We start from the raw sequence: 12,108 nt of genomic DNA, 5'->3' as shown, positions 1-12,108 counted from the left end.
TGGGCTTAGAAATCTATTACATTTTTTATTTTAAAAATGATTTTTTTCTGTCTTGGCTGGAGGACTGTATAATGATTAGAAAACTAGTGAAATGGTGACCGCGTTTGTCTATTAACAGTGAAAGGGACATTTCTAGACAGCTTTGCTTTTGCTTCTCAAATAGGGCAAACTGGAGAGAATCCAGGGAACAGAGAAAAAACTGATAGCAGGATTAGATGGAGCATGTGATTTATGAAGCCCAATTAAAATTTAACCTGTGACAATTCCTCTTTCTGCTGTCTTGATTTTAGTTGAAATACTCTGTATAGTTATGAGCAAGTGAAAACATGGGGTTATAAACAAAAGTCATTTTGCAGCCTTGCTTTTCTAAGTGGTAATCACACTTCAGTAACAGGAGTGCAGAATAAAACACTGAAATGGTGTATTTAGAAAGGTAAAAAGTAACAGTGAACATTAAGTACGGAGGGCTAAATCTTGATCATGGTACTTATGTGAGACTTCCCATTGATTTAGCACTTATGTTTGGATGTGACTCCAGGAGATCAGTTTTTAATACCTATGTTTTAGTTCTGATAAGTTTCAGTGATTTGAAGCACAATGTACAGGGCTCTGTGGGAAGTTGGACCTGAATTCGGCTATAGTCCCGTGACCCTCACTTTCTATGGCATCCATTAAGGCAGACTAGAAAGTCCACATCAGTTTCTGGCAAATTCCAACAGGAAAGGTGGTTTTTTTTTTACTGAATTAAATATAAAAAATGACTAATACAATTGGGACAATGTTCCTTGTGTTATTTAATTTTCTGTTACATTCAATCTGTTTTATGCTGCAACCCAATTTTCAGTTTTGAGTATACTACAGCGTTTTGGACTGATAATGCATTGCTGTATTGTAGATGTTTTCTGGAAGAAACAGGAGGCTTTGGAAACTGGCTATGGGATAACTGTTCCCCTCAAAAATTCTTTACATCTTTCCTTTCAGTAGCACTAAATTAAACAAAATATAGCTTTTTCAGCAGAACCCGTTTTAAAAATGCAGGGCCAGATTTTGGTCTCAGTCAGAATGGGACAAAGCTGCAATAACTCCATTCTTTTTACTGCATTTACTTCAGATTTTCACTGGTGTAACTGGGATCAGAATCTAGCCCGTAGTTCTGATTCCAAAGTAGAAAAGGGGAAAAAGAAAAAAACTCAGATGAGCATGACCAGATTTAGCCACTTTAGCGTGGCAAAATAAAACCACATAAAAAGAGGAAAAAATGAAATCCAAACAAAAATCCTCTTTCTAGTAGTTCAGTGGCCCCTGGAGGAACTTGAGTTTAGCAGCAACACTTTCAACGCTCTCACTCCTAATGATAGCGGAGGTGAGCAGACCCATCATGAATATAGTACACTTAGTTTACAGATACGAGAGACTTTCAACTCAGTAGCATCCACACCTGCCTAAGTCACATAATGGCTTTGATGGCAAAATTTGTGGGCCTGATTCCCTTCTGACCTAAACTGGCTTTACACTGGTGTAACTTCATTGACTGGCATAGGCTTACTCTTCATGTACTCTGGTGGAGTATAAAGTCCATGTTTGCCCTCTGGATGGTGAAGTCAAGATTTTTTTTGGCAGGTTTCTAATTAAAAACTGTTTCTATGTACACGTAGCTCCTGGACTGCTTTGGGATCCCTGTGTTGATGGCTCTTTCATGGTTCATTCTGCGCGCAAGATACAGACTCATCCATTTCATAGCTGTTGCTGTCTGCCTGTTGGGTGTGGGAACAATGGTTGGTGCAGACATATTAGCTGGGAGGCAGAACGGTGAAGGTAAGGAATTGGTTATCATCTGGACAGAGTGTGGAAACATGGGTTTCATGACATTCTTACTTTCAAAGGGGAGACAAAAGAAGAGAAAACTCATGGTGAATGGGTTTGGCTCTATTCCAGGGTGACACCCTCTATTTCAGGTTAATGCCCTTCCAAACTCTAGGACTTCTGTCTTTTCAGACTGCAGACATGGAGGTGGAGCCATATGTTACAGGATGCCCTTCTACTTGTCCTGGAGAACAACACTCCCACTTTTGGTTCGTTTATTGAAGTGTAGTAGCTCCTCGGTCCCCAAAGACAGTATTTGAGGGCTTGTATTCAGACTTATGGGGATGGTGGTATCCGTTTGCCTGCAGACCTGGGTTAATGCTACTGCCTCAAAGAATGAGGCCAAGATTCTCAAAGGTATTTAGGTGCCTAACTCCCATTGATTTCATTGGGAGTTAGGCACCTAAATACCTTTGAGGATCTAAACCCAAGTTCACTAAGACCTGCTCCTATCCTATCTTACCACTCCAAAGGCATGAAGGGGCCAGAAGGCTAGCAGCTCTCTGCAGCTGGAGATACTGCTTGCATAAGGGAATCCCTGCGTGGCATAGAAGCCGGTGTCAGGGGCATGCTGGGGATGGAGGATGTGTGGACAGGAAGGCTGGCCCCTTGAGGCCAACAGCCAACTGGGCATCGGTTACAGCAGCATTAGGGCTGCTCTAAACTATGCTGGGGCCAAAACAATCTCAAGCCAGCTCCAGCATTAGGGAGCCACAGAGAGCTCCTTTGCAGCTTGCCCATTACCTAGGGTTGTCAACATTGTATTTCAAGAATAAGGGACCATTTTCTTCGTACCCCTGCCCCACCCCGCCTTCTGATATCATTATTAATGATCATTATTAATAATAAGCAGTACTTATCTACCTTCGCCAGGGGTATTTCTTGCAGCTTTTTGCAGCACTCAGCAACTCCCAATCTTGTTGTACAGAGATGAAAAAATAAGGGAGCTCCCTTGTAATAAGGGACTGTTGGCAACCCTGCTGTGTACAGCACTTATTGGGTGCAGCTGAGTACTGTGGCCTATGTGTATGTTTATCTCTTTTAACCTCTCCTCAAATAAAACCTTGTCCTTTAGATTCTGGAGTTAATTAAAACTTCAAGTAATTAGTACTATTGCAAACCAAAGAGAGTGTGGATGAGTACTCTTTGTCTAGAGTTAACGTATCAACATGTCTTTAGTCCAATTAAAAAACGTATAGTGGGCCCAGATATGCATCTGTTAAATACACTGAATAGCACCTACTTACACAACCAGTCTCATTGATGTCAGTGGGTCTTTTCGTATGACTTAGGCTTTGTCTACACTACACAGCTTTTAGCTATCTCAGTGTAAATCCTAGCAGAAACGAGTCAAGGTAAACCTCAGGTGGGAGGTGTAGTTTGACCTCGACTAGCTACATGGAGGTAAAACCGCCTCGTGCCTTGTCTCCATCAGGATTTTACAGTGAGTGTGATAGCTATCTCGATGTAAAAAGACATCTTTTTTGTAGTGAAGGTGTAGTCGTAGTGCTGCTTGACATTAGTAAGCATGACTAATGTTTGATAATGGGCTCTTCAATCTAGCAGAGAAAAGTATAACACAATCCAATGGCTGGAAGCTAAAGCGAGACAAATTCAGGCTGCAAATAAGGTGTAAAATTTTAATGGTGAGAGTAATTAACCAATGGAACAATTATCAAGGTTCGTGGTGGATTCTTCATCACTGACAATTTTAAAATCAAGTTTAGATGTTTTTCTAAAAGATCGGCTCTAGGAATTATTTTGGGAAAGTCCTATGGCCTTTGTTGTACAGGAGGTGAAACTAGATGATCACAATGGTCTCTTCTAGCCTTAGAATCTATGACAGAATAGAGTCCAAAGGGAAAATCTTCCTTCCCTGAGATATCTAGATTTGTCATGATTCATCCATCATAGATACAACATAGGGCATGGCTACACTGGAAACTTAAAACCGCTGCCGCAGGAGCGTTCCCACAGCAGCGCTTTGAAGTGTGAGTGTGGTCACGCGGGAGCGCTGGGAGACAGCTCTCCCAGAGCTCCTGGTAATTCTCCTCCACCAAGGGATTAGCTCTGAGTGCTGGGAGCACAGCTCCCAATACTCGGAGTTTGTCTACACTAGTGCTTTAAAACGCTCAGACTTGCTGTGCTCGGGGTGTGTGTGTGTGATTTTTCACACCCCTGAGCCAGCAAGTTAGAAGCACTATAAAATGTAAGTGTAGACAAGCCCATAGCTATACTTCTTGCAAGAAGTGACTCTCTCAGTCCTTCCCCCAGCTCCCAGTCATGTTTCCTAAAGAATGATTATCAAACTGCTTGGGGAAAAGGTTTTAAATCAAATCAAGGACTTTAATGAGAGCAACGATCTGGCTATTGAACTGATGCATAAGGCATTACCTGAAGACTGTTGGCGTTACAGGGAATTCCATTAGTATAGTATAAAAGGCTTATTTTAGTCCATATCATGCAATCATAGACTTGTAGCACCCATTTAAGAGCTTTTGTAGACTTGGAGCCTAATTCAGCTCCCCCTGAAATCAATAAATTGACTTTAATTGGAGCTGAATCAGGCCCTTAATGCAGAAGAACTGAATCAATGGTCTGAAAGTTAGAATTCTTCTGGATTCTGCTGGAGTTCCCACACAGTGCTTAACCCTAGCAGAACTAGATAGAACTGGACCTTACTATAAAACAGCTGGTGAGTTAAAGTGTGTTTTAACCTTTAAAATAAAAACCAAAAGCTCAGCTGACCCCAAACTTTGCAAGGGCGGCTGGAGCCTTTGGCATTGTCAGCCTTTGGTTTGCAAGTGATAGGTCACAAGCAGGACAGAAACATTCCCCTCTCCCTATCCTGAAAGGTGAAGACATTAGAAATAAACTTGTTTATTAAAAAAAAAAAAGCTAAAAAGTGTTTACAGTATTTCCCTTTTTGTGGATTAATATTTCTGTACAGGAAGTGACGTGGTGATTGGCGATGTCTTAGTTCTGCTGGGTGCTTCTTTCTATGCCATTTCTAATGTGAGTGAGGAGTACATTGTGAAAAATCTGAGCAGAGTGGAGTTTCTAGGAATGGTGGGCTTGTTTGGGACTATTATCAGCGGTCTACAGCTGTAAGGATCTAATATATTTACTTTAACCCTAATTAAGAACACTGCAGAATGATTTCTTTGTGTACCACCAAATGGTGCTATTGTTTTTAAATTAATTCATTGTTAAGTTTGCATTTACGTAGGCATTTGGGGTCCTTTTTTTGAGCTGCAGCATGCATTTCATTTCCTTTTTACATCTTCTGCCTAGGTCATACATGCTGCTGCTTCATGTAGCACCCTTGAAGCCCAATCCTGCAAACCTCTCTGAGTATGGGCCCAGATCCTCAAAGGCATTTAGGTGCTAAACTCCATTGATTTCAGTGGGAGTGCGGTACCTAAATACCTCTGAGGATCTGGGCCATAGTCTGTACTTGTGTGAATAGTCTCATTGACCTTCATGGGACCACTCATGTGAGGAAAGACTACTCACAGGATTGCATTTCTGTAAAGGTTTTTCCAGTGGGAACCTGCAGAAGTTACTCCCTGGCAGAATGACTTCTGTGATTTTCTAAAAAGTGACTAAAAAATCAGTGTTAAAATTTATTTCAAAAGAAAAGGAATGATTAAAGAGGGGTATTTGTGATGTTTAAGCTTGAATTTAAAAATGAGGCAACATTTACTATTACAAACAAACATGGAGACAGAGAGAGCAGGCAAACAAAGCCGACTAACTAATTTTATGTTCCTCACCTCTCAGCATCACAGTTAATCATTTTCTCAGCTGGTATGTTAAATAGCAAGTGAACCTGTGAAAGGCAAGAGCCCTTTTATTTAACTCTTATGTATTGTTTCCTTATTATAAAAGAGACAGAAAGTCAAAACATTTCTTATACATGCTTGTAATTAAATCCATCATTTGATTAAATCCATCCATTTCTAAGTCACTGAATACACAGTGAAAACAATGCAAAATAATTTTCACTGTGGCATGTCTTTTCTTATGTAGAGCCATTGTGGAACACACGGACATAGCTCACATTCAGTGGAACTGGAAAATTGGTATGTATACAGTAAAATGAATGTATAAATTAAAAAACCTCAGAAAAATGAATTTATCAGAGCTGTGATATCTTCATTTGCCTTTATTTCATTTGTTGACATAAAACAAGCAACATTCATACTGTGTTTAAAGAAGAGCTGTACTCTGTGCAGACTCTGGGTAGCAAAGAGATAAGCTTTACAGATTTTGGACCCCAAAAGCCAAGTAGGTCCATAGAACTGAACCACATTGACCGTCAAAGGACAGAAGACCCAATCAAGACAGAAGTTATGGAATTGGCTGCTATTTCATAATATTTTGTTCATGCCACCAACATCATTGTTGTCTTGACTGGGTTTGTTTCAGCCAGAATATTTCAGGCAGATGCTGGTGTCCCCTCTAGGCAAAGGTAGTCTTAACTAAAGCTGATTGGAGGACAGAAATTCAGTTTTGCAAAAGATCAAGATTTCAGAATTGGCTTTGTTTCAAATCTGAGCGAAAAGCAAAAATCTTGAGATTGTCTGCAAAGGAAAATTCCAAAATAGAATTCATTTTGGGTCAATCAAAATGTTTCATTTCAATTCCAATGTTTTTCTTTTGTATTATATGAGACAATATTTAAAAAATGGAAATGAAATGTCATTTCAAAATGAAAATTTGAAAAGTTTTGCTTTGAAAGGGTCAAAATGGGATGTTTCAACCTGTTGCAGTTTTTCTGATTTCTTCTGAAATTAAACTCCAGCAAAAATGACATGATTTCATGAAGTGTTTTGATTTAGATGGAATTACATATTAGCTGGAATATGGTTCCATCAAAGTTTCTCTGACCAGCTCTAATATTATCCAATGAAGAACGAAGGAACGGGATTATTCCTTTTTTTGATGTGACAGGCCCCCTCCTTCATCTCCCTGTGATCAAGGGATTTCTGTATAGAAATTCAGTACCTCCTCCCTGCCATTCATCCACACCGCGTCTGAATCTGTACAAGACTTCCCTTGTTACTGTAATTTTCTTTCTTGCTTACTTTTGCCATACAAGAGAGTTGTGGGTAAGGAATTTGCTTGTACCCAGTCTGATTAACGTTTATTATTTGTATGACTGTAGCACCTGATAAAATGTGCAAAGGTTTACAGTTCTGAAGAACTTCAGCCTTTTTTGCTCTCTTGTTATTCATCCCTTTTAGTGTAAATTGTTGTCTTGTTTTTCAGTGTTACTATTCGTGGCATTTGCCTTCTGTATGTTTGGGCTGTACAGCTTCATGCCAGTAGTGATTAAAGTTACTAGCGCTACTTCTGTCAACTTGGGCATTCTGACAGCTGATCTCTACAGTCTTTTCTTTGGACTGTTCCTGTTTGGCTATAAGGTAAGCAAACATCCAATTGTGGTTTCAGTTAAGTTTCATTCCAAAGCATAACCATTTTAACTGTCTCTAACAGCTATTTGCAGCTGTGAGTTTGTGCAGATTACATCATTCATTTATCATTGAAATGAAAAAGTTAATCAGAAGACTCAAGTTTAATTAGATAATACTGCATTGTTAGGTAGATGGTGATTTAAAATTCATTTTACACTTTCTGGATTAAGTTGCTAAAGACCATTGCAAAACCCTCAGAAAGTCTTGCAATCAGCACAAGAAACTGTAAATAAATTAGTGATTCATCCTAGTCCCAGAATTCTTTTCTTAATCCATATTTTGAATCACCCAAAATTTGAGAGTGTTCAGATCTGGTCAGCCCTCACAGGCCAGTTAAAAAGTTCAGATCCAAAGTTCATCAAAAGTTCAAGCATGTCTACATCTGAAGCTATGGCTTGGGCTGATGTGAAAAGTAAATGTTTTCTGCATGTTTAATCAGTTATTAGAGACATCTGTGAGAGAAGAATCAAGCCTATGCAGTTATATCTCTGAACAGAACTCAAGACACTGAGTTCTGAACACAAATGTATCTGTTCTACACTCTGACTAGGACAGTCTGTGGAACTGCTTCTGTAAGATTTGTTTCTTTAGCATTCTGTTGTAGCCATGTGGTCCTATTAAAAACAACCTTCCACTCTGGCTAATCCTTTGCACCCAGAGTCATTCCGAGCTTACTATCACCTTTTTAATCATTGACCTTCTCAGTAGATGGAAAAGCTTAGTGAGAAGCTTGAGAACTTTGCTTAAGAGGCTTAGCTGTATTACTCTACAAGGTCACTTGCCCTCAGCCATACAGAAATCAGAAGCTTTTATGTCAGATTTGGTTGTAAAGGTGAAGGACCATTTATTTTAGTTCTGAAGCATAAGAACAGAAATATTGTAGTGTCAGGCACACACAACGGCTAGAGTTTCCTTTCGAAGAGATATGTAGCAATTGACCTTCCCCACCAGATTACAACAGTTTTGAGCATTAATAAATTTTGGATCTAACCTACTCAACAGTGTTCATTTTAAAAATTAAGTAAATACGAGAGACTGAAAATGTCTGCACTGTGCATTGTAACAGGCAGCTCAGTTACTGCATCCATTTCTAAGTCACTTATCAATGACGTGTCTTGGCACCAAACAGCTAATGGTGTAATTCAAGAAGGGATTAGACATTTATACAGCTAATAGTAAATATTTTTAAAAGATAATCAAGAATTTTGGAAGGGACATATATAAACCCTGAAGCATGAGGCTTTTTTAAGACAACTGCTTACTGATGGGGGTTGGGAGGAAGCTTTCCCTAGAGGCAGATTGTCCCATAATTGCCCACTGCAGAGTTTCTTACATCTCTTTCTGAAGCATCTGGTACCAGCCAATGTTGGCTTAAAAAAAAGAAAAAAAGGAAAAAAAGAAGGGGGGATTTCAGAAGGCATTGGGGGTAAGTTAGAAGAGAATTTCAGGCACATATAGAAATAGAGTGAAGGCCACGATGGGAAGTGGAGGAGATGGCAAGACTAATTTATTGAAGGTTAAATTAATTCTTTGCTAGTGTCTTCACAAAGCAAGGTGGAGTGAGTGGTGTTTGAAACCATCATACATTTTTCCTGGGCGAAAGGAGCAGTAATGAACTCTGGATCACACTATGAATGATCAAGGAATGAAATTTTCTGGAGAATGACAACTCCACAATCAGAGAGCTTCCATAAGCAATTTAAAACAGCCACGGGGAGGCAGCGAGAGAATGGAGCAATACTAATGCAGTACCTACAGTTACAAGCAGGTCTAAGGGGAGAACTAGGTAACTACACACCAGGAAGCACAATTTTTGCGTATTTAACAGCAGCAAAGTTATGTTATATTTCCTTTGCTGTTGCACAAAGACACCAGGAAGGGTGTTTCATGGATTATAAAGGTATAGGGGATTGAATATACTACAAAAAATGCAAGGAACCACTCAACTCTTACCGAAGAAGAACACTTTTTCTCTTGTCACCAAAAGATATTCCATATAAGCCCCCTCAGAGGCTGTTGCAGGTGAAGTTAGAGTATCTCTTTCTTCATCGTAGCTTTATGCCACAGAGTGCCTTTATTCTGCTCTACATTTCTGATTTCTGCTAACCCCAGGGGTTCTTGGCTGTGGTCTTCTAGTACATGATGGTTTTGTTAACCTTCTTCATTATTAAAAAGAAAAGGAGTACTTGTGGCACCTTAGAGACTAACCAATTTAAAATTTTTCTCCATATGGCTAAATTCATTTTACTCCATATGGCTGTATTGGCAAAAAGAAAAGGAGTACTTGTGCCACAAGTACTGCTTTTCTTTTTGCGAATATAGACTAACACGGCTGCTACTCTGAAACCTTCTTCATTATTGCCACTTGGAATAAGCTCATCACAGAACAGTATCTGGGGTGGGGGAAGATCCCATTCCTATTCCTGTGTGGTGGTGTGAGCCCTTGCCTACCACTGGAATTGATGGGAATTAGGATATTTGGTCCCTTACAGGATCAGGCCCACAGGGGGCCTTCATATGGCCAACCCTCCCTTTCAGAATTACATTTTCACCCCTTGGGAACATCACTTCTGTCATTGTCTTACATGCAGCTGAGATCTGAAATACAATGGCAAATATCAAACAAACCAAAACCCCAGGAGCTCTCCAAAGACTGAACAGAGAGTTTGTTTGCCACAAATATTTTCTGAACGTGCTTCTGTTGTGTAAACTTTTAGGAAAGAGTCTATTGCAAATCTGGACACTAGGTGGAGTTACCGGATTACCAATCACATTGATAGTAGACTTTAGATTTGGTATTGGATGGTGCCTTGTCTACATACACAAGTTGTACAGATTTAACGAAAATTAGTTTCTATGCTGCTTTAAATTGGTGCAACAAAGCCTGACTGAATAAAACAGAGTAAAACAAATAAATACTTGTTCTTGAATATTGGTTTTTCAGATACGGTACATGAGGCACTAATTAAAATGGGGCTTTTAGTCCTCTGAACTCAGCCCTCTTCCACATATAGTAGCCTAAAAGACATGCTGAGGGTGTCCTAGTGGAAGGGGAAACAAAATCTGTCCTCTCAAAGCAGCAAGAGGAGGGCAAGCAAAACTATGCGAGAGTTTATTTCTTCAGCAGTGTGAGGCATAAAACACACTGGAGCTGTGGAACTACCAAGGCAAAAGGTGTCAAAGAATGGAACAATGGCTTACTTTGTGCCTGAGGAATAACCCCCTTTCTGTTTCCGTTCCAAAGGGAAGGGGCTGCTGTCAGTGCCACACATTTCTCCACACCCCCAAATTTAGTGAGTTCAACCCAAAGGAGTTCTAGTGACATTGGATTACTGAGCAGCACTGCTATCTACTTTAATCCCAACCCCCATTCTTATCTGGCCTCATCCCCATCGTATCTGAGCACTCTCCCAAACATTTAGCCCCACACCATCCCTGCGAGGTCAGGAAGGATTTTGATCATCATTTTACAGCTAGAGAATCTGAAGGCCAGAGAAGTGAAGTAAGTTGCCCAATGTCACACAGGAAAGTCTGTGACAGAGCTAGAAATTGAACCCAGTTCAGTGCCTTCACCACAAGACCATCTGCTTGCTGTGCACCAGAAGGGTTAAATTACATGTCTCTGCCTATGAGTCTGGAGGGGGAAGGAGGATGGGAGACTCTTTCCTGCCCCAGTGCAGGAAGCAAAGTAGTGTGGCTGCTTCTGTTATTAGGGCCCAATCTGATGCCCATCACCGTCACTGTAAAGTCTGCCGTTGTCTACACAGATTCAGATTGGTCTTCGGAGCATAAGTGATGGAGGCCAGCCAGCAGTCGTCTTAGCATGCAACGCTTCAGGGGGCATTTGTGTAAGCAGGGTGGGAGCGTAGCCCTGGCCTTACACCTCTCCCCACAGAGCTAGTAGGACTGTGCTGGAGGAATGCTGGCTGTAGCTTTTGACCGTTGCTGCTTTAGTGCCCTCCTCCCAACTTCCAGAGCCATCCGTCTAGCTAACTAATGCTGTGCTATTTATGCAGGCATTGAGATTTACACACGGGGAGAATGGCTCCAGCCACGATGCCTGGACCATGATGAAGCCACCTCCTCCTTGCGCGCCCCCTGTACTCAGAGCCAGGATTTAGCCTTTATTCTATTATTTCAGGAAAAGTATCTCTGCCTTGGTGTCTAAGATACATACCTTATTCTCTAGCACATGCTCTAGTGGTTAGAGTAACTTATGTATCAGAAAATCCAAATTTAATTTTCCTAATGACTCATCTCTAAAAAGTTGAGTCGCCTGCATCTAAAATGTTTTTGTGTCTGTGGTGCAAACCCCATACCGAGCATAGGCAGAAGTGGGAGGACAGACTTCCTGGCTTATAGGTGACCAGGCTGACCACACCCCAGCACAGGTGCTGGGACTGCCAATCATGGAGGCATGCACCACAGCCTGGACCAATAAGGAAAACAAGCCCAGTTATAAAGGAAGGAAAACGGAGAGGGCTGGGGAGGTAGAAAGGTTTGGGAGAGTGTAGGGACAATAGCACCATGCCCAGCTGCCTCTAGGGCCTGGTCTACACTACAGAGTTAGATCGATGCAAAGCAGCTTATGACGACCTAACTATGGAAGTGTCTAAACTTAAATGTCAGTTCCGCTGACATAACCACCCTGCTATGCCTATTTAATAACTCCACCGCCATGAGAGGCATAGAGCTAAGGTCAATGTAGTTAGGTCGATGTTGTGTCAGTGTAGACACTGTTATTTAGGTCGACCTTTACTGGCTT

At 40.8% G+C, this 12,108-nt stretch overlaps 1 protein-coding gene across 1 annotated transcript in view; it reads left to right on the top strand.

Annotated features, from left to right (window-relative positions):
- The window catches only part of SLC35F2 (solute carrier family 35 member F2), a 34,016-nt gene that overhangs the window by 17,378 nt on the left and 4,530 nt on the right, over positions 1 to 12,108 (top strand). The window contains exons 4-7 of the mRNA XM_084610366.1: positions 1,656 to 1,815; positions 4,814 to 4,970; positions 5,896 to 5,948; positions 7,138 to 7,292. Coding sequence (XP_084466492.1) covers positions 1,656 to 1,815; positions 4,814 to 4,970; positions 5,896 to 5,948; positions 7,138 to 7,292 — 525 coding nt within the window. The remainder of the gene's footprint in view (positions 1 to 1,655; positions 1,816 to 4,813; positions 4,971 to 5,895; positions 5,949 to 7,137; positions 7,293 to 12,108) is intronic.

The sequence above is a fragment of the Lepidochelys olivacea genome (assembly GCF_965140295.1).
Source record: "Lepidochelys olivacea isolate rLepOli2 genome assembly, chromosome: 1".
Classification (NCBI taxonomy): domain Eukaryota; kingdom Metazoa; phylum Chordata; order Testudines; family Cheloniidae; genus Lepidochelys; species Lepidochelys olivacea.
This window is presented reverse-complemented; position numbering and strand designations above follow the sequence as displayed.